Here is a 22,054-nt window from a genome sequence, read left to right as displayed (position 1 = left end):
AAAGTTAGATGGTACCTTGAGCACTGCTAGTCCACTGCTTGACATGACTTGCGCTTATGCCACACTTGCTGGAATGACAAGTCTCCTTTTTGCAAGACTTGAGCTTGGACAGTGCTCCGCGCACTGTCGGTCCATTGTTTGGCATGACTAGCGTCCACGCCATACTCGATGGAATGCCAAATTTATCTCTTGCAAGACTTGGCTTGGATAACCCTACGCTACCCAAAGTTAGGGGGCTAACACTTAGTCAGATGGGCGGCTCGTAGTGGCGGATTGACCATAAAAAAATTATCATTTGGTGAGGTGGCCTACCATCTTGACGGATGGATAAATTTTATCTCCAATTTAATCTAATTTAAGATGGATTACCAGCCCATTAAAAATGTTAATCATTTTATAAACAAACATTTATAGAAAAATCCCTAATAAAATTATAAATTTTTAATTTCACACTTACCACAGTAATTCATAAAAAATCATATTTTTTTTCTTAAAAGATACCTATATCATAATAAATTCATAATTCATAATGTAATTTTGATTTTTTTTCCTTCTTACCTTCTCAACTTGATGGCCAACTCGAGCTTATCATGGATCGGCTCGTCTGAATCCACAACCTAAATGGATTGATCTATTTATATTCATTTTTAAATAAATTAATAAAATTTTAATCTAACTTAAATTGTTTGATGTGTAATTGGACTAATCTAACTAAAATTAATTGTTACATGAGAGAAGATAGAAACAAAAATAAAGCCCTTTGATATAAATATAGAAAGAGAAAGAAACTATAGATTTATTTTTAAAATTTTTATTTTATTTTCAGAACATCCATATTTATTATTGTAACATAGTTGTGAAGTGCTGATTTGCAAAGTTGACCTTCTACTTAATTAATTACTTTAGCGGGGATATCAAAATGCTCGTATTCTTCAAAATTTGGTAACCGTTGATTTATCGGGATCAAAATCAGGCACTCCCCACCGCAGCAGCTCTGGTTTTCTGGATCCTTCTAGCCACGTCGGCCACCTCGCGCTCGCATTCCGCGTGCGGTCTTGTTCCGCAAGCCAAGCCAATTCCTTTGTCAAGCCTACGCCACCGCCACGACTGGCCTGTTAACTCCCGTTGCCTGTATATAACCCTAACAGCCGGCTCCGTGTCCGGCTCTGCCCCTTGCTCCGGACTCCAGATCTCGCGTCGCTTCCCTTCTTCTCCTCCCGTTCTTGTTCATCCTGATCTGCTGCTGCCTGATCATCGATGAACGACGCCTACGCCAAATCTGTCCCCGAGGTAAGTCTACCCACTCCTCTCTCGCGCCAATGCCGAGCCGCGTCCCTCTTGGATTCTAGTGCTCGTCGCTTATGCTTCTTGCCTCAGGTGCTCGAAGCATTTGGTGTAGATCCGAGCAAGGGTCTTTCAGATTTCCAGGTGTGGCTGCCTCCCTTTCTCGATCTTCTCGTCCAGCAAATCTGGAGCCGGCAGGATTAAATTTAGTATTTCATTGCCGTTTCACTTCTCATTTTCAGGTTTCTCAGAATGCAAATATATACGGAAGAAACGGTACGCTTTCGTGTTTCTGGTCTATGCTGAGCTACTCTAAAGTTTTTGTTCTGGTCTTGGGATTATATAATAAACAACATTGTAGTTTGTATTGTCAAAATTTTTTTGTTCTGGTCTTTAGCGCAGTTTGTACTATCAAAAGTTCGTCATAATTAAGTGGTGGCTAGCGAGCCTTATTGCAAAGCTACAATATCATATCATGATGATATAGTTTCCTGACTACTGTAAGTGTATCAATGCAGACATCCAAATTTGTCTACCTGCAATGACCGATCACATTCCTAACGTAGGACTACTCAATTGATAACTTACTTGCTGACTGTAAATAAATCTGCTAAGTCCTTACCCCATCAGTGAAATGATTAACTTCGCATGACCTACTTCTACTATTTCAACTTGCAACTAATTAGATAACCAACTTCATTTGACTTGATGATGCATCACAACATAACTAATACTAGTACCAACTTGTTTTTCTGTACTTCGTACTCTATCGAACACAACAAATAAGATGACCGACCAATTTAGATCTTACTTGACTGATGTACAACTAGTGAGAGACTGACCATTTTCTGCTGCCTCTACCCTTGACCAAGTTATAAATACTGTAATCCAGGGAGAGGTAGACCATCTTTTTTTTGGCAGTCCACAATGAACAGAAATTTTCACAATCAGTTTGAGTTTTGCAAGCAGTGACAAAATATGCACTCTACACAACCCATGTACAACTAGAGGGGGAACTGATGAATGCATGGAAATGTGCTGCATGATTATGTTTTTTTTTAAAAAAAATTAACTTGCTGCCAGATCAACTCCTGAGTGATGACATTGAATTACCTCATCTAGCCTACTTGTGCCACCATCAATGCGTAATTAGTGAGATGGATGGTTTTTGTCAATCAACTAAAAATTTAAATTGTCAACCATCGGTTTTTGATTTTCCTGCTCTACATTTTTGTAATAAATTAACATGATTAAATATTGAACTAAATTTAAGAATACCATTATTAACAAAAATAAAAAAATCACTTCTCACTCTAAGCAGGCATGTTTCCATTCTGTGCCTATAGCCTAAGGTGTCCTGGAGAATCTTGTATTTGTTTTTTTTTTGTTTTTTTGCGATCAAGATGTTGGTCCTCTAATATTCTCGAGGGGGCACATGTGCGTGGGTGTCTTTTTAGCTCACTCTTTTAATATTTGTTGGATATCCTCTTTGATAATCATTTTAGGCGTATTTCAAACTATGAATAATTTTCTTCATAAACATTAGTACTGAATTAATAACAAGGTATCGATCCAATTCCTTCTTTCAAATGAAATAGCAGTTCGATAAAAAACAGATACTCTTTGTGGTAACATGTTATTTGGTAGTAGCAACTTCTACTACACTGTATGCATTTTCTGGCTCATCACTGACTTATTTTTGTTCCATGTTTGGCTATGGCTATCATTTGCAGAGCTACCTGAAGAAGAAAGTAAGTTAAAATTTTCTCTCTTTTGCTTGGGATAATCTATATATTTTTGTTATCAGTCATCGATCATTGTTTTGATTTAATCATTCAATATGGTGATAAATGCAGAAACATTTTTTTTCGTTTGGTCATCTCAATTCTCAAGTATATAATGTGACACCAAAATGTTATTCTTATATTACCATTATATTTAAATTTTTATGGGAGAGTTTTGGTATTTCTCTAATTTTCCCTGTCTAGATTCAACTCTTACAATTTGTTTGATTGTAATTTCAGGAAATCAAATAAAATGAAAATAACAAATATATGTTTTTTTTTTCTTTCTGAGGATGACAATCTTGTTCGTCCAAAAAATATTTTTTTTTATAGAGAAGTTAAAAAAAAAGAAGAAAATGACAAACATGTTTGTTTTTTTACTTTTGTTTTCATTGTTCATTTTTTTTCTTTGAAAAACCTTAACGTTTGAAATGTTAAGGTTTTATGTGCCAAGGATTTATTTCAACATTGAAACGTTAAGGTTGTATTTCCTACAAGGGAAGGAATAGGGACCGGATCCTTTGGACCGCTTTTTGCGGTTCAGGGGATGACCCCTTTGTATGTATTGATGGGGATGAATGGTCCCTACTTATTTTATGAATGGGGGCCATCTATTCCACCAATGCATGCAAAGGGACCATCTCTTGGACCGCAAAAAGCGGTCCAGAGGATTTGCTCTCGAAATGTAGGGCGAAACAAGGCGGTGAGAATATTTTTTCCAGCTGCCTTTCTCTCCATTTCCCTTGGTGGAAATGAAGGAAAAGACAGGTAAAGTTGTTCCCAGTTTGCCCAAATTTGCTTCTGCTCCATCTACATAGAAACACATTGTTCACATGCATTGGCGCTTAATCCTGATCCAAAGAAATTTAATATATCTTTTCATCTTTTTTCATTTATATATATATATATATATATATATAAATTTAATTTTCAAATTTTCTTTTCTTTCCTTCATGGAAATGGTTGGAAGGGAACTGGTAATTGAGCGGTGTTACCTGGTTCATCAATTTTTTTTTAGAGGAAATTCTGGAAAGCTGTTAACATTGGGGGGCATTTTGAAAATTACCCTATTTTTATGTTCTTCAAACTTTTTGCATTTATTCCATGTATCCTTGACAGGATAGAAATGAGTAATAAGACAAGAAAGGTTAAAGTGTAGTGGAGCTTTTGGAATCTTGTGTAATGGTGTTATTTCTCTTATACTAAAACGAAATTTGTAAGAATATAGTGCACTAGCAGCCATATTTTATGTAATGCCAGTATTGGGTGATTATTTTTTAACATCACATAAAAAGTTAGCATAATAGAGATGATTATGCTAAATTGGATATGTTTTTATCCGAAATAATGGAAAATATTACTAATGATTAATTAGGTGTAATTAAACTTATTTGTAATAGATGACAAATTGAGTGAATATAAGTCATAGATGATATATGTTTAAGAATTATGAATAATATACTCAATGAGAAAAGATGCAACAGTTAGAGTTGAAGATGAGAGTTTTGGGAGGCCTATGAAAATTGTATCTAATTTAACTAATAGTAAGATCTGACTAGCTTTGTACTTTATGTATCCTTAATGGTGAAGAATGATCCAAGTAGCCAACCCCTAATAGTTGGTATTTGTGGCTTGTTTTTTTGTATGGCAAATTGACTTTACATTTGATATTCTTTGAGCATTTGGCATTTTTTCTTATCTCCTGTAATATTATTATGTGGGCAAGCTACATAATTGACCTCCCCACAACCTGAATTACACTTAGATCAACCTAGTGACTAGGCAACTAATTCATTCACTCCCATGTGCAGGTACTCCTTTCTGGAGAAGAGTCCTGAAGCAGTTTGATGATTTACTTGTTAAAATATTAATTGCAGCAGCCATTGTTTCGTTCCTTTTAGCTTTAATCAATGGAGAGACAGGATTTACAGCTTTTCTAGAACCTTCTGTAAGAATTCTTTCGATACCATTCTTTCTTTTATGACTCATGTTACTGATTCAACTGTATGTTGGCTCAGATGGAGCCATTTCTTGATTAAACATTATATGAGATACTCTTAAGGTTGGCATGCATAATAGTCCTAGCAAATCATTAAAAGATTCGAGTGGAAGGATCGGCTTGAAAAGAAGGTGCATGTTTGATGGTTTCACCAAATCAAGAAAATATTTATGTGGCTGGACCATGCAGAAGTAGAACACCTTTCTACCATCCTTCATCTGCATTTGGAGAGTGTAACTGAAGACAAGGTGCAGTTATGTGCTCAGTGTAGTGCATAGCAGGGTTTGAAGTACCGTGCCGTCCGAAACCACCGGAAGTTACTGTTCCAGTGAGGAAGCAAAACCTGCACAGCAGGTGGACAAATTTTGCCTTTGTCATCCGTCGGCGATCGACGCCTCTGTGCCGTTAGAAGCATCGTGTGACGCCTCCGCCACCGCTGGACGCCTCCAGAAGCGTTGCGCGATGCCTACATTGGTGGTGGAAGCGTCCCGCGACGCTTCCGACGCCGGAAGTGTCACGCGACGCCTTCGCCCTCGGCAGAAGTGTCGCCCGAGCGCACCTCGCGGGACTCGCGTGACGGGATCATTATTGCACAAAAGTAAAAAGATTTAATTAATTAAACAATTCCTAACTAGACTGTGATATTTTGAATAGACTTTTATAAACATTAATTAAATTATTCCTATATATAAAATTATATTTAAATTTTTTAAAAATTATTAATTGATATTATAAAAAATTCTTTTTTACTGTTTTAAATTTATTTAAAAATTCTAAAAATTCTAATAAATCATATTTATATTCTGATAATTTATTATTATTATTTTAATTTTTTTTTACTGCTTAATTGATATTTTAAATTTTTTTACTATTTAAAATATATAAGATTTAACCTAATACTTAATTAAATAAATAAACAATTAATTTATATAATTATGATGTATCAATTTTAATTCGAGTAATTAATACATTTTTAAAGAAAATTATATTTAATTATTTTTTCTAATCATGTTTAAACAACTGATATAAAATCAATATAGAACTTATTTTTAAATTATACACAATAAATATATTTATCTGATAATTACTATATATAAATAAAAAAATATCAAAACTGTATCGGCACAACATGATATGATACCTAAACCGTATCATTCCGATCTGAGACCGAAACCTCAGCAGGTCGAATTTTTAAACCTTGGTGCATAGCATATAGTTCCAAGAGTTAGCAACACACTTCTAATGTTAATATCATCTATTCCAATACAATCAATATTGATATTGTGTAAAATCACTGATTTTGACTGATTGAATTTAGTTTGAATCTGGCTGAATCAATCTTAGTCAACTATATCAAATCCCCATTTTTGACTTAACTATTCAATTGATAACAATGACAGAAAAACTAAGGGCTAGTCAAATTAGTCAATTAGAATCAATATTCTTCCTACCCAAGCTGATAAATTCTGATTTTTTTGGATATTTTCCAGAATGAATTGAAGAGCGTGGACGTGGATCAGAAATGTAGTTCAATATGCTACTGTATTATATTTAGTTATTTATTGCTAAAATTTAAATTATTCTGCACTTCTTCTGCTTCTCTGGTCTGATCTAGCTCTTTATTGTGGATTTTCTTTTATATGGAAGTTCCTATATAATATTCAGCTCTGATTTTAAATTTGCACCATAGGCTTGCTGACATTTATTAAACTCCTATAACATAAACTCCTTTTTTTTGAAATCTTTGGAGGATCACTATAATTTTTATTGTCAATCGTATCATCATTGGATTTCCTGTCAATTTGGAATTTGAGAGTTCATAAATGGAATGGGGGCCCTATAAATGTCATCTGTTACCCTACAGACTCAACAGCTTGTTTTTTGCTTGTCATTTGCATTTCCAGTTACTTTAATTTCATTGGTGGCATTATTTACTTTATTTCTGCTGTTGAAATAGCTATATTTAGGTGCATCGAGTGCTTACTGTTTTTTTTCCCAGTAATCCTCTGTCGTTTAATGTGTCTTTAGTTGATCACAGGTCATACTTTTGATCTTGGCTGCAAATGCAGCAGTCGGTGTGATAACTGAAACAAACGCTGAAAAGGCACTCGAGGTAATTTGTACATTTTCATTTGACTTTATTATTGTTCCATAGTTATAATCTGCTTTTTTGGCTTATGCTTATTGTTATAGTAGATGGTATTTACTCCACATACGCCTTTTGCAAAAGCTTATAGTTTGATTAGTTGAACCTCACTGCATGTTTGGTTCATAGGAATATCTATTCCACTCTTGATGAATTTTGTGGACTAGCTGTTTTTGCATTTGGATGCTAAAAGATACTGCAACAGCAATGTTCATTCTCAATGTTTATAACCTGTTTGTTGTTCCAAGCCCAAAATTACTTATTTGAATATGTTCAAATTATTATTTGATCAACCAAGCTTTCTTAAGTTGGAAGAAAAAATATGAGAAAATCAAACTTGCTTCTTCTTCTCATTCTCCCAAGTAGCCTCCCAAGGTGGGGAAACACAAGTAGCATACTATTACAGATTTACTATGGAAGGACTTTATTAAGTTTGAGAGTCTCTATTTACTAGGTTTCACTTTGATTTCTCATTTTGCACTATCCAGTGTCAGTAAGCTTCTTAGTTTGAGCTTGAGGCCGTTTTCCTCCAAATTTGTTCATTGCTGAGTCCTTTTCTTTTTTGACAGAAAACCTGAAATTTATTGGAATATGAAGAGGAACATAAGCTAGGACTTTATTTTCCTCTTTTCTCAAATTGGCTTTGCAGCCTTGTCTTTCAGTTATTAATTCACACACAAATACCATGCTTAAAAGGAGAACCTTTGGAAGGTCTCATTGTTGATTGTTTTTTTTTCAAACCTTAATGTAATTGAGTTAGTTCACTTGAAGAAGGAAAAAGCATCGTGCTTAGCTTTTATGAGCACGTATAAATTTCTTTTTTTATTTCATGGCAGTAAATTCTACCTACTTTAAGCTTGTAACTTGTGTTTCTTTAATAACCACCTTATCTCAAATAAGATTAAATTTTATATATTTTCTACGACTTGAATCTTCTTGAACTAGTATCTGTGATCTTTTCACCTTATTCCTGTGTATCTTGCAGGAGTTGCGTGCATATCAAGCTGATGTTGCAACTGTCCTTCGAAATGGTAAACTCCATATCTTCTAAACTATTTCCTACCGATTATTACTCATTGGTGCTGCACATTGATGGTAACATCTCATCTCACCTAGGCTTGGCCTTTTGCATTCATTTCAATATTCTCATATCTGCTACATATTAGTTTGTATATAACTGATTGTACCGCAGTCTTATAAAAAGTTATCTTAGTCTAAATTACCAATGACAATTTATTATTCTATAATCAATATGCTTATATTTTTTTCTAGGATTGTAGTTGATGCATAATGGTTTCTTTAGACAACTAGAATACAAGAATTAATGATATTAATGACTTTGTAGAAACATTAGTGTAAGATGAAAAACCTTTCCATGTGGGAGATATTAAAATCAGAGGATGGAGGGAGATGAATCAGCATCTTGCACACAATTATGAGCACTAAAAAGTGGAGAATTGGAGAGAAAGCTATGGATATCTTGGGAGTTGGTGTTTAGTCCAAAGGGTGGAATCATGGTTTCAAGTGCCAGTTGGGGTTAGCAGGCATGCTTAAATATATAGCTCTGGTCACTGACCGATACTAATATTGTGTCCACATGAAAATGTTATTGTGTGGCTGTGTCAACATGGTTCAGTTGTATCATCTGCGACAAACCTTATACCGTTTGAAAAAGAAAGATACTTTTTTCCATGACATCCTTTGATTCTGCCTGCTGATAATGGAGACATTAAAAAGAGGAGTAAAAGGAAATTTCTCTTCCAATGACATCCTTTGATTCAGTCTCCTGGTCATGAAGACACTAGATATTAAACTATAGTGTGCCAGATATGCAACATTGGAATTCACTGAGTAAAAGGAAAATTTGCTTCCAATGACATCCTTTGATTCTGTCTGCTGATCATGAAGACGCTAGGAAGAGGAATGAAAGAGAAGAAACATCAAAGGATGGTATTAAACTATAGCGTGCCATGCCTATAGTGTGCTAGATATGCAACAAATTGGATTGTTGAAGAATTCACATTGATCCTGCTTATTTCAACTTTAAACTAGCCAATTTTAGTTTCCTTGGCCTTGTCAGATACCAATGGTTGATTCTGAATGAAAATACTTTGGACCAAAATTGCTCGAAATTAAATGTGCAACAAAACTGCAATGACATTTGCTTTGCCAATTTGGAACCCAAATAGGCATGACTTCATACCATATTATATAATATTGGGATTCATGGATCAAGTGTGATTTGTCGTCCTGGCTGGAAATTCCCAATATTGCTAGTATTCTGTCAATTTAAAAAGATGGTATGATGGGTTTTTCTAACAATCTTTTTTTCTGAAGACACATGATTTAGGGCATTTTGCTAGTAATTAAATAGGAGAGACATTGGAGGGTTGCTTCTTTCTTCGTTCCATGGAAAGAAAATGATAGAAAGAACACAGTGGAGGCACATGTAAGTGTTTTCCCACTTTTTCTTGAAAACTGGTTTAACAGGAGAGAGAGAGAGAGAGAGAGAGAGAGAGAGAGAGAGAGAGAGAGAGAAAAGAGAGACAATAGCTGACTGGCCTGATACTGACCTATAATGCTGATTCATCAACTTCTTTTTTTTTTAAATATTTTTTGGTTAGGGATGGACTGGTAAATAATCAGGAACTTCCTTTGTAAATAGGCCAATAAATAAGGTTGTATATATAAAGTCAGAATAAGATAATTTAAACGAGGTTGAAAAAGTCTATACATTGCTGAAGCAATCTTCTATAATATGGTTTGTAAATTTGTTATGCTATCGTCTATTTACTAGATCATTCAATATTTCCTCTTACCTCTCAATGAAGGAAGCTTATTGTTCTGTTTGTTTATATAGATGATATAATCTTTACTTACAACATTAAGTCTATTGACACCATTAAGTCTTTCAAACCAAGGACTTGGGCTACATAGTGGTTCCTTGGTATTGATACCAAAATTTAAAGCGGTAGCGTGTTTCTAATTGCCAAACCAAGATAAGTACCAAAGAACAAAAATACATACTTGATTCAGAATGTAGGGAAATTTATAAAGTAGGGAAATTTATAGCTTTAACTTAAAAGCTTCCTTCACTCTACTCGAGTAAACCTCAGAATTCGTCTGATGGTCTAGCAAGAGTTACATGGGGGGATTTTATAGGAAAGAAAGCAAGGATCGGGTGCGCTTTATGGGCCCCATTGCATCCTTATCTTCTTTCTTTACAGCTCCCCGATAAGATTCGGCCTAGTGCCTTGATTGGACGGCTTCCCGGGGCTCAGTCCAATAATTCACACTTTATACAAAGGTAGTGCTTGCCAGCACTAAAGTAGTTCACACTTTATACAAAGGTAGTGCTTGCCAACACTAAAGTAGTATATGGGTCCACCACGCTCGTATCATATGCTGAAGGCTGGTGTCTTTCTTGCTGTGTCCTTTGTTAGATGTAGGGCGATTTCCAACTGGTCATCATGTTGTTGGACAGCTGGTAACTAGTCACCATACCAATTTCTTTTAGTGCTTTGTCGCCTGTACTTTGATAACTTGATTGCGTGGATCTTCCTGTACTGTTGTAGTGCTTTGATGGCCTGCTGGGCTGCTTCTTTTTGTATTTGGCCCAGCTCGCCTTCGGTTGCTTCGAGTATATCTCCTCTGATTCTTTTCTGGGCCTCTGTTCTGATGAACTAGACTTTTGCAAGAAGATATACTCGAAACCGAATCTAAGGAGATATACTCGAAGCAACCGAAGTCGAGCTGGGCTGAATACAAAGAGAAGCAGCCCAATAGGCCATCAAAGCACTACAACAGTACAGGGAGATCCACACAATCAAGTTATCAGAGTACAGGCGACAAAACACTAAAAGAAACTGGTATGGTGACTGGTTACCAACTGTCCAACAACAGGATGACCAACAACAGGATGACCAATTGGAAATCGCCCTACATCTAACAAATGACACAGCAAGAAGGACACCAGCCTTCAGCATATGATACGAACATGGTGGACCAATATACTACTTTAGTGCTGGCAAGTACTACCTTTGTATAAAGTGTGAACTACTTTAGCGCTGGCAAGCACTACCTTTGTATAAAGTATGAATTATTGGACCGAGCCCCGGGGAGCCATCCGATCAAGGCACTAGGCCGAATCTTATCGGGGAGCTGTAAAGAAAGAAGATAAGGATGCAATGAGGCCCATAAAGCGCACCCGATCCTTGCTTTCTTTCCTATAAAAACCACCCATGTAACTCTTGCTAGACCATCAGACGAACTCTGAGGTTTACTCGAGTAGAGTGAAGGAAGCTTGTAAGTTAAAGCTATAAATTTCCCTACTTTATAAATTTCCCTACTTTCTGAATCAAGTCTGTATTTTTGTTCTTTGGTACTTATCTTGGTTTGGAAATTAGAAGCATGCTACCACTTTAAATTTTGGTATCAGAGGTTCCTATTCATGGGGAGGTATTTATATCTTACAACTAACTTATGCGCATGGTTTATTTGAAAAAGCTGGTATATTAGGGCTAATCCTATTCACACCTTCACAAGTCTAACAGATTGATGCTAAGATGAGACAGGTTATTATCTGATTCAGAGAATGAAGATTAGTTGGCAATTTAAACTAACTTGTCATCAATTTTTAGGTGCTCCAGAAAAGGGGTACATGAATGATGATTGACCTAATTCTCTCATATGCAGGTGATCTGCATTGAGCTATTATGCTCTTCTATAAGGCAATCTAATATCATAGACGAGTAAGAAGCAAATTATAGTGATCATGTCAATTGCCAGTGCAGAGGCACGGAGCTCTGATTTTAACTATTTGTGAGCTTATATGGCTCAAACAAGATGATTGAATTGCTAATGCTCCTATTAAACTGATGAAGTTATACTGCAATAGATAGATTGCCATGTACTTTGCTTTTAATCTAGTATTGATGACGATTTTGTTAGATATCATCACTTCCTTCTTTTATTTGTCTGCTTTGCTGACTATGTCCTTGGGTGGTCCTATAGTTGAAAATAAAGTAGCTGGAGTGGAGTGTTGAATACTTATAAATAGTTAGGGACTTTCTTGTAAATATACCAAGACACAAGGTTGTATATGTATAGTTAGAATAAGGTAATATTCCTAGGTGTGTGTTCCCTAAATCAACAACTCTCTTTTTCCTCCCGTTTTCGATCTATCAATAACCAATCCTTATTCCACTAGGTAGGGTCGACTATATGAATCCTTTTACACCATTGAGCTTTATCTTTCACTATATCATCATCTATGCTTAAATAAATTTGATCTTGTTTTATTATTGCTAATTAAGTCTTTTTTTGTCTTCCTCTTCTTCGTTTGATATGCGTGTTATTTATTAGTCATCTAAGTACATGCCCGTACCATCTTAAACGTATCTCTTGGATTTTTTCCTTAATAGATGTAACTCCGATTTTCTCTCTAATGTTCTCATTTCTTATTCTGTTCATTCTCGTATATCCACACATCCACCTTAACATCTTCATCTCTGTAACTCTCATCTTTTACTTATGTGCTCGAGTCATAACTCAACATTCAACTCCATATAACATAGCAGGTGTGCAACAGTTTTGTAGAATTTTTCTTTTAGTTTTAGAGATATTTTACGGTCACATAAAACACCCAACGCTCTCTTCCATTTCAATTATTCTGCTTTTATTCTATGTAAGACATCTCTCTCAATCCCTCCATTATTTTGCAAAAATGATCCTAAATATCTAAAGTTCTCGGTTTCGGTCAATTCGTCATCGCCTATCTTAACAATTGTCTCATTATGTCTAATATTGCTAAACTTAAATTCCATATATTTTGTCTTTATTCTACTAAGTCTAAAACCTTTCCCTTCTAGTCTTTCCCGTCAAGATTCTAGTTTAGCATTTACTCCTTCACGTGTTTCATCTGCCAAAACAATATTATTTGCAAACAACATACACCATAGTACTGTGTCTTTAATGTGTGTAGTAGTTCGTCCACAATTAGGGTAAAAAGATAGGGACTTAGAGCTTATCCTTGATGTAACCCTATTTTTATTGGAAATGTTTCGGTTACTCCGCCTGAAGTCTTATTCTAGTTGTTACATCCTCGTACGTATTCTTAATTAGTTCAATATATTGGTCCCCTCGGGATAGTCTAGCGGCTAGCGCATGAGGTGCTGCCAACTTGAGGTATGCAGTTTGAATCTCGACATAGTAGAGGTAAATGCCTCCCTCATGTTCCAGTCACTATTCCAAGGGCTAGTAGCCACCCATGATTTACCTCCTCCGTGTTACCCTGGGATGGGTTGGCGGGGGCGCTGGGGCGAGCGCAGTCGCCTTTTGCCAACTTAATTAGTTCAATATATGTTATGCCATCACCTCTCTTTTCTATAATCTCCATAAGACTCTATCATAAGCTTTTTCTAAGTCAATGAATACCACGTGTAGATTTTATTTTTGCTCTCGATATTTTTCAATTAATTGTTTAAGAAGATCTATAGCTCCTATTGTCGACCTTCGAGACATGAATCCAAATTGATTTTTGGTCACCATGATCTTCTTAATCTTTTTTGTATTACTTTTTTCTAAAGTTTCATGGCATGACTCATTAGTTTAATATTCCTATAGTTTATATAATTTTGTACTTCTCCTTTGTTCTTGTATAAGGGAACTAGTACTTATCTTTATCAAACATTTTTTTCGTTTTCAATATCATGTTAAATAATTTTGTAAGTCATTCAATACTTTATTTCCCTAAGCACTTCCATACCTCTATCGGAATATCATCTGGTCCAACGACTTTTTCATTGTGCATCCCATTTAAAGCTTGTTCTGAAGTTTGAATTCTACAATAAAAATTTAAATTTCTATGCTCATTTGACCTACTTAAATTACCTAAGTTAAGTTGATCATCTACACCTTCATTAAAAAGTTGATGAAAATATCTCTTCCATCGCTCTTTTAATTCTCTATCATTTACTAGTACCCTATTACATTCATCTTTAATATATTTTATTTGAATAAGATCTCTTATCTTCCTTTATCTCATTTTAGCTATTCTATAAATGTCTCTCTCCCCTTCGTGTGTATCCAATTTTTGATATAATTGTTCAAAAGTTTCATTCTTTGCTTCATTCACTAATCTGTTAGTTTCTTTCTTGGCTATTATATATTTTTTTTAAGTTTTTCTCATTCTTACAAATATATAATTCTTTATAAACTATTCGTTTTTCCCTCACTTTCTCTTGTATTTTCTTATTCCACCATCAAGATTCCTTACGGTATATGTCCCTTTGACTCATCGAGTACATTCTTAGCTATTATTATTAATTTTGATACCATCTTATTTCATGTCGTATTAAAACCACTTTATATTTCACCAATGCTTGTACTCTTACCTTCTTAAATATATTTTACTTTCCCTCGACCACTTAATTTTAGGAGTCATATAGATTTTCTTGTTATTGATACTATGTTTGAGGCGTGTATCCAACATTACTAACCTATGTTGGATAGTTAAGCTTTGCATGACCTTGTAATCTTCACAAAATTGATCATAAGGAGCAAAATTTGTCTACTTTTTCCTCTCTTCATTTTTTATCTCTCTCTTCCACTCTTTTCTCTTTCTATCACAAGTGAAGGGACTTAAGGTCAATCAATCACTATTTCTTTCTCTTTGTTTGTCACTTGGCCTTATTTTATCACTTGCACCTTGGTTATTTAAGTATGAAAGGTACGGTGAATTATGTTTGGTTCTTTTTATAGGTTGCTTTTCAATATTACCGGCCACAGAACTTGTTCCTGGAGACATTGTTGAAGTAGGAGGTATGCTGATCCAATATCTATTTTATGATGCTTGGTTCATAATTTGCATGATTAGACTTATTATTATTTTCTCTTGTAGTGGGATGCAAGGTCCCTGCTGATCTGAGAATGGTGGAGATGCTCAGCAGTCAATTACGTGTTGATCAGGCAATTCTCACTGGTACCTAGTTTCTTCTTGTCTGAATTTGCAGACTAATTATTTTGATAATTTTCCTTGTCTTTGGTTAGAACAATTTTAAGACCTCTGGGATTATATAGCTAAACTGTTACACGATCTTCTTTGCAAGTTTGTGCTAATCACATCTTGTTACGTATAATGGATAAATGCCTGTTGTTATTGCTAATAATGGCAAACTTGTAGGTTATGATTATGCTCAACTTTTTTCTTTACATATTGAATAGATGTAACCTTCAGTTCATGATCATGCTTGTCTACGGGGGCCTCTTTAGTTAAGTTTGATCAAGTACATCTAACTGATTTGGTTAATGTATATGTTAGGTGTTATAATCCAATTTTTTATATTTTCCTTTATTCTAGATTTGTGTGTATCACTTTGATTCCTTTATGCAATGGTTTAAATCTTGAGCCAGGGATTTGGTCATCAATGATATGGTTTCATATCATGCTGAAGTGCCAACCCATGATGAATTAGAGGAAGAAGAAAAAAAGAGATGCAGAAGAAGAAAAATAAGAGAAGACATCTATATACCTGTTTTAGTCCCTGGCTAGAATTGTACAGATTGACATTGTGTTACTTGTCAACTGAATTAGTTTTGATAACACGATACTCGTTGGCATAATCAACACAGGCACCTCAGTCAATTAGAATTAGGTTCGCTCCTTGAGACGTTTTGATCATGCAACCCAACCCGAACAGTATGAACCATGCTATTTGCAGATAGGAATATTTGTTTATATGCATGTTCTTCCACTGATTATTCTTTTAAAACTAGAAATTATCTTCTTTTGTGAATTGACGGTGCTTCTTTCTGTGCTCTCTGAAATTTTTTACAAGCTTCGCTGCTATTGGGAAGGTATTTTGGGAAATTATGGGATATCCTGATAATTAATTTTACCAATGAAATTGTTATGAAGACTAACAACTGATGTGAGCTTGACATTCGAAAGGCTGCTTGCTAGTGAAAGCTAGTCACAAGACTGGTTGGATCAGATTGGGTAGATTTGGATCAATTAAGGAAACAATTGAAAAATAGAAATTTCTGCAAAAAGGGGAGGAGGGTTTCAACTTTCAGAATCTATGGATCTGTGTGGTCAGAGAACCTAATCAAGATGATTGCATTTTTCTAATACATGGTATAGTGGTGTGAAAAGTGATGATTTACATACAGAAGACCAATAATTGAAGATGTTATGTGAAAAAGTTGATGGATAATAATCACTATGGATTAGTTTAAGTGAAGCTGGCTGTTATTACTTCTTCAAAAATCCATGCATATAGATGATGAATAATCACCAACTGTTATTACTATGGATAAATTAGCGCACCTTTAGGGAATTTAATAATGGAAGGTGTAGGACATTCAACGTGGGTCCACTATCTTCTTTTTATTTGCTGGCTTAAGGATGACTATTCAGGTCATGTCATGTTACCACTATATAAAATAATATAAATTTCATTTTATGTTTTAAAAATAATTTAACCAGATCTATGATTAATCAAACATACTTAAAAGTTATGCAACTTTAAAAAGTTATTAAAACTAATACGGCTTGGTAAATGGATTGTCATTCATTTGTATATTTAGGCTATGTCGTATCACTTTTCTTTGTATCTTTATTACTCATATTTCTAGTCAACTCTGTTCATGTCTTGTTATCTAGTGGTATTTAATTTTGTGAGTCCTATTCTTTCCTTTAGGGTGTCACATGAAGTTCATATTCAATTTCAAGCCATGGTACCATTTTTATAGTACTTGCACTGTCTTAATTGTTGCCTTGCTTCTAAATGTGGTTGTAAAATTTCTTTGCACGCTCTCTATTTAATTTGTATTATTGTAAACCATTTGCAAAATGTACAAAGTGGTGTTTGTTAGCATGCGCATTTCTGGAATTGGACTTGTAACCTTCAGTGTTTTTCATTTCTTTACTATATAGGTGAGAGCTGCTCAGTGGCGAAAGATCTTGAACCCACTGTAGCAACTAATGCTGTATATCAAGACAAGACAAACATCCTTTTTTCAGTATGATTATTTTCTATATCCTCATTCTCTTTGTTTTTGCTTCTATTTAACAGCTTTTATATTCCCCGAAGATATATTTGTTTTACTCTTTAGTATCTTGCAATGTTTGAACATTTTGTGATACTTTTCTTAATTTGACATATTTATTTATAGGAAAATTGTCTGTAGAATAAGCTTTTCCATGAAACTTAGTTTGCTTAAGTTAAGTTTACTTGGATGGAAAGATAAGAGGATGGATGGAAAAGCTAGGGAAAATGACACAAAATATGCACGAGAGCTTCATGCTCTATTACAATTTTGTGATCTTTCTCTTCTCCCCCTCATATCTTTCCACCCAGCCTTAGGGTGTACTTCTTGCAAGGGAAGGAAACTAGGAAAGAAATAAAGTGAAATAAAGTCACTGAAAGATTTCTCAAGTACTTTGAACTATGGGCTTGTTGTATGCATTTTCCTTCAATTAAACTATACAAATCTTTTCCTTACTTTGTCTTACGTTACACATTAGTATTTGTCTAAATCTTGTATTTGATGTGCAGGGTACTGTTGTCGTTGTTGGCAGAGCGAGAGCTATTGTAGTTGGTGTTGGGTCTAACACAGCAATGGGAAGCATACGCGATGCAATGTTAAGAACCAATGATGTATGAATCTTTTAGTTCTTTTACTTCCCTGCACTGATATATATATTTATTCCTGGTGGATGATGGGCAGGTAGAGATAAAAGAAGCCGTAATATACCAAGATGGGATAGATAATCCTAGTATATGAAGATATGGTCATACATTAAAATTAATGGGGGAAAATGTTGTCTTGAAGAGATCACAAATAATTGGGACTATCTTGTTATTGTGGTTCATTGTATTTATATTAATCCACATGCTTTTACTCTTAAATTTAGTCTGAGAAAACATTTTGGATGCTCATTTGTTATTTTCTGATCTTGAAGGTTTTACTAAAATGAAATGAAATCAAGATCACTGGTTATTAAAATTAAAAAAACATGTGAAAAAATAATATGGAGGAGCAATTGAAGAGGATAAAAAACAAGGTAGCTTAGTATACGAAGCTCCCGCCAATGTGGGGTCTCGGGAAAGGGTCGGATCACATTAAGCCTAATATATGCAGTCTCATCCTACATTGCAAGTGGCTGTTTCTACAGCTTGAACCCGTGACCTTCACACGACACCAACTTTACCGTTGCACTAAGACTCCTCAACAATTGAAGAGGTTATGTTAAGAAAAACAAAACAAAACAAAAAGCGATGTAAAGAAAAGGAAATGCAAAATTTAGGAAAATGTTAATTTAATATACACACCCTATTTATTTTGTGAAACATGTTGTCTTTCTCTTCACTGCATAGCCTGCGATTGTTGGGTTTAGAAATGATAGAATAAATAAGCTTATCTCTTACCAATAACTTGGTTTTTTAGCTAGTGGAACCAGAAATTGATAGATCCAATTAATATGCAGAATCATCAATCAATTCCTTGCTGTTCCTACTCATAATTGCAGCTTAAAAAAATTATCTGCTTAATTTAGTTAGAGAAATTAACACTCTGAATTAAACAAATTTAAGAGCCACAATATGTACTTGTTAAATCCAACACATTCGCTGATGAGTATATGATCATATAGTTGATTTACATGATAAAATTGAAATGATTTTGCAGGAAACAACACCTTTAAAGAAGAAACTCGATGAATTTGGAACATTTTTGGCCAAGGTATTTTCTGTTATTATATTTATCATATTATATAAATATTGAATTATCAGACCATTAAAAAATGTGTTACAATTGATGCCCAAGACCGGTGCTATACTGCTATGTAGTGTGGAAAATGCAACACTATAGTAGGGCAACATTTATTTAAAACATGCTCAATATACTATATGTTTTCTCAAATTGTGATGTTATGGTTTCCTTGTATTTTTCTGTGGAATTAAATTTCTCCATTCTCTAGCATAATTGCATTTTTTTTTTAACTTTGTGATGATAGTCATGCATAATCTCAAATATTCATTGACTTATGTTGGTCACAATTGAGAGCCTTAGTTCTGTCTCTACATTAGTTGGGTTTGTTCTAAGTTAATATATGTTCTTCTTCTTAGGTAATTGCAGGAATTTGTGTCCTAGTATGGGTTGTTAATATTGGGCATTTCCATGATCCTTCCCATGGTGGAATTATGCGAGGTGCTATTCACTATTTTAAGGTACAACTTTATTTTCATTAATTATAACACATTGTTTTTATATTATATTATTCTCTTGAATGTGGAAAATCACAAATATATTTTCATGTTTATTTATTAATTTATCTTCTGAATTGTATTCTAGATGCCATTATTCCATAAAATTTTGAATGGAAAAGCATAAAAACTAGAGCACACATTCTTTATTCTAAAAATTATGCTTCTCTCATACTTTACTATTTTTGGAGCTTTCCCCTAAACTGAATATTTGTGCCTGATCCATTTTGCTCTAAAAAGTTCGAGATACTAAATTACAGTATTAGACCATGCCCAAAATCAATGTACCTGGCGTAGATATCATTTTGACATGTGGGAGTCAACAAGCTGCAACAAATCTATAGTAGTGCAAAATTATTAAATAAATAAACCATATCTCATTCCATTACAAATATATTTCATTGTCAGCCAGTTTCTTGTTAGAGGTTTCATAAATGATGTTGGATCTTGAAATAGTAATCAATCAATATTCAAGTGAGTTGTCTAAATGCCCTCTGTCAGGCATAAGAACCAAGTTAGATAGGGTTAAGTCCCTTATAATTATGTTTCATTGGTAGCTGTGGCTGAAATCAGCACTCGGGATAGTGCTTGTAACCTCGTGGATACACTGGCTTCTGAATCCTTGCATCACTAGTGAGAACCTAGTGATTCCAGTTAAATGTGCAACTCCAGTGAGACTGGAGCATTTTTAATGCATAAGATTTTAATATTCCACAAGAAATTTGTTCCTATTGTGACCAAGAAACATAGGAGTCACTACTCACCTTTATTGAGAACCTAGTGAGTATTCCTTCTTGTTCTGGGTTAACTTTTTTTTTTTTTTTTTTTATGTATAGCTACATGGATGTATATATAGATAACTATTGAAGAAAAGACATCAGAAAAAAGAGTCGAAAAGTTAAAGAAATAAGCAAGACAGCATTGAGCTAATTTCTATGCTGAAAATGGTGAATAGTAAAGGAGCAGTAGCTTAAAAGGGAAAACAGTTTTTTCAATGAGTTTGAAAAATGGAGAGTTGAACACTATCTATCGACATAACATATCAAACACATCATTTCTTTCTTGCTACTTCTCATTTATGGAATTTTGGCCACATCTAGACAGCCACAACATAGTGTTTCATCCTTGGAACGGTAATACCAAGTTTTGCCATACCTTTAGATGCCTTATGGTTCCAATCACACTAGGATTGGATGATGAATGGGCTTGCTATATTGAATTTTGAGTTTTTCCATACTAGAACCCATCCTTCAACTGGTGTTCTACCGTAAAAAAGTAGATGATGGCTCTTTCCTAAAATTGGCGAATCCCATCTGAGCAAAAATATCAGTTTGTGTCCAGGAGATGAATACCCTTTGTTGACAGCCTACTTTTGGTATTTACTCTATCAAGAAAGATTAGCCACACTAGTATTTTAACTTTGGTGGAGCTATGGAGTTCCTGATTAGTAATCTGGTCCCCTTGTTATTCGATGATTGTGCTTTAGTCCCCTCTTTTATTTTGAAGCTAGCTGTTGCTTCATGCAGATTGCAGTTGCTCTTGCTGTTGCTGCCATTCCAGAAGGGCTTCCAGCTGTTGTTACCACGTGAGTGATCCATTGAGCTGAAATCTGTGCCTAAGTTCTCTTATTCTGTACCTGTTTAGTGATAATTCTGTGATGCCATTATCTCTCAGAAAATGATAATAAACTTTTTTGCCCTATACAAAATGCAACAAATATTGAAATTTCACTAGACTAATATGAAGATTGAAGATACCGACCTGCAGTTAAGCTCCTGTATGCTTTTACTAGTTAAAGAAACAAAGTGAATTGCTTGTATATACCAAGAATGATGTTAGAAAACTATTGGCTTTTCTTTTCTTGGGCCACCTTGATTTAATAGACCTTTCTTATTGCAGCCTGCAAAGGTTGCATTGGCTAGCTAGCCTCTAGCATGTGATGAGTAAAATGTGATAATATTGGTTTTCCATTTGTAAGCTAACCAGTAGAAATTCTAATTTGAACAACTTAAGTACCTTTCCTTTATCAGCTACCACCAGTTTCAAACAACGGTGAGTTATCCTTGTTGAAAAATTTATGTGAAGCAGATTATAAGGATTGGGATTTTCTCAGAAGGTTGGATGCAAGTGTTTACTATGATTTCTCTTTTTCTTATTGTTCTTATTGTCTACTAAAGATCAGGATTTTGAAAAGCTCAAACCAAATAGGATTATTGTTGAGCTGAGAACTAGATCAGCTGAGAAAAATGCTTTTGTCAGTTAAGCAAAATTTACAACAAGTTGGTCTTTTATTCATAAGTTTCGATGCTTGATTATCTGAATGTCACTAGTAGACTGATGAGAAGCAACACTACAATTGTCTTATGCTATTTATAGTCAAGCTGAGGTAGTTTGTGTCTCCTTAACAATTTATCAGCTCATAAGCCCCAAAGGTTATCAGCTCATAAGCCCCAAAGGTTTGAGTTTCAGAAATAGCTTCTTGTAAAGCAGGGTAAGGCTACGTACAATAGTTCCTTCCTCAGGACCTCGTATTGGTGGGAGCTTCATGCACAGGACTGCTCTTTTTATAAGC

The 22,054-nt window shown here is 34.7% G+C and overlaps 1 protein-coding gene across 1 annotated transcript in view; it reads left to right on the top strand.

The window, feature by feature from the left end:
• Window positions 1–1,028: 1,028 nt before the first annotated feature.
• Window positions 1,029–22,054, top strand: part of LOC122036996 (calcium-transporting ATPase 3, endoplasmic reticulum-type-like) — a 47,137-nt gene continuing 26,111 nt past the window's right edge. Inside the window, exons 1-14 of the mRNA XM_042596445.1 lie at window positions 1,029–1,290; window positions 1,378–1,428; window positions 1,527–1,560; window positions 3,018–3,035; window positions 4,880–5,016; window positions 7,106–7,180; window positions 8,199–8,244; window positions 14,975–15,034; window positions 15,114–15,194; window positions 17,151–17,236; window positions 17,773–17,874; window positions 18,905–18,958; window positions 19,345–19,446; window positions 21,009–21,067. Of these exons, the coding sequence (XP_042452379.1) occupies window positions 1,258–1,290; window positions 1,378–1,428; window positions 1,527–1,560; window positions 3,018–3,035; window positions 4,880–5,016; window positions 7,106–7,180; window positions 8,199–8,244; window positions 14,975–15,034; window positions 15,114–15,194; window positions 17,151–17,236; window positions 17,773–17,874; window positions 18,905–18,958; window positions 19,345–19,446; window positions 21,009–21,067 (938 nt within the window). The 5' untranslated portion in view covers window positions 1,029–1,257. The remainder of the gene's footprint in view (window positions 1,291–1,377; window positions 1,429–1,526; window positions 1,561–3,017; window positions 3,036–4,879; window positions 5,017–7,105; window positions 7,181–8,198; window positions 8,245–14,974; window positions 15,035–15,113; window positions 15,195–17,150; window positions 17,237–17,772; window positions 17,875–18,904; window positions 18,959–19,344; window positions 19,447–21,008; window positions 21,068–22,054) is intronic.

The sequence above is a fragment of the Zingiber officinale genome, unplaced genomic scaffold, assembly GCF_018446385.1.
Source record: "Zingiber officinale cultivar Zhangliang unplaced genomic scaffold, Zo_v1.1 ctg229, whole genome shotgun sequence".
Classification (NCBI taxonomy): Eukaryota; Viridiplantae; Streptophyta; class Magnoliopsida; order Zingiberales; family Zingiberaceae; genus Zingiber; species Zingiber officinale.
The sequence above is the reverse complement of the archived record's forward strand: the minus strand, read 5'-3'. Positions and strand labels throughout refer to the sequence as shown.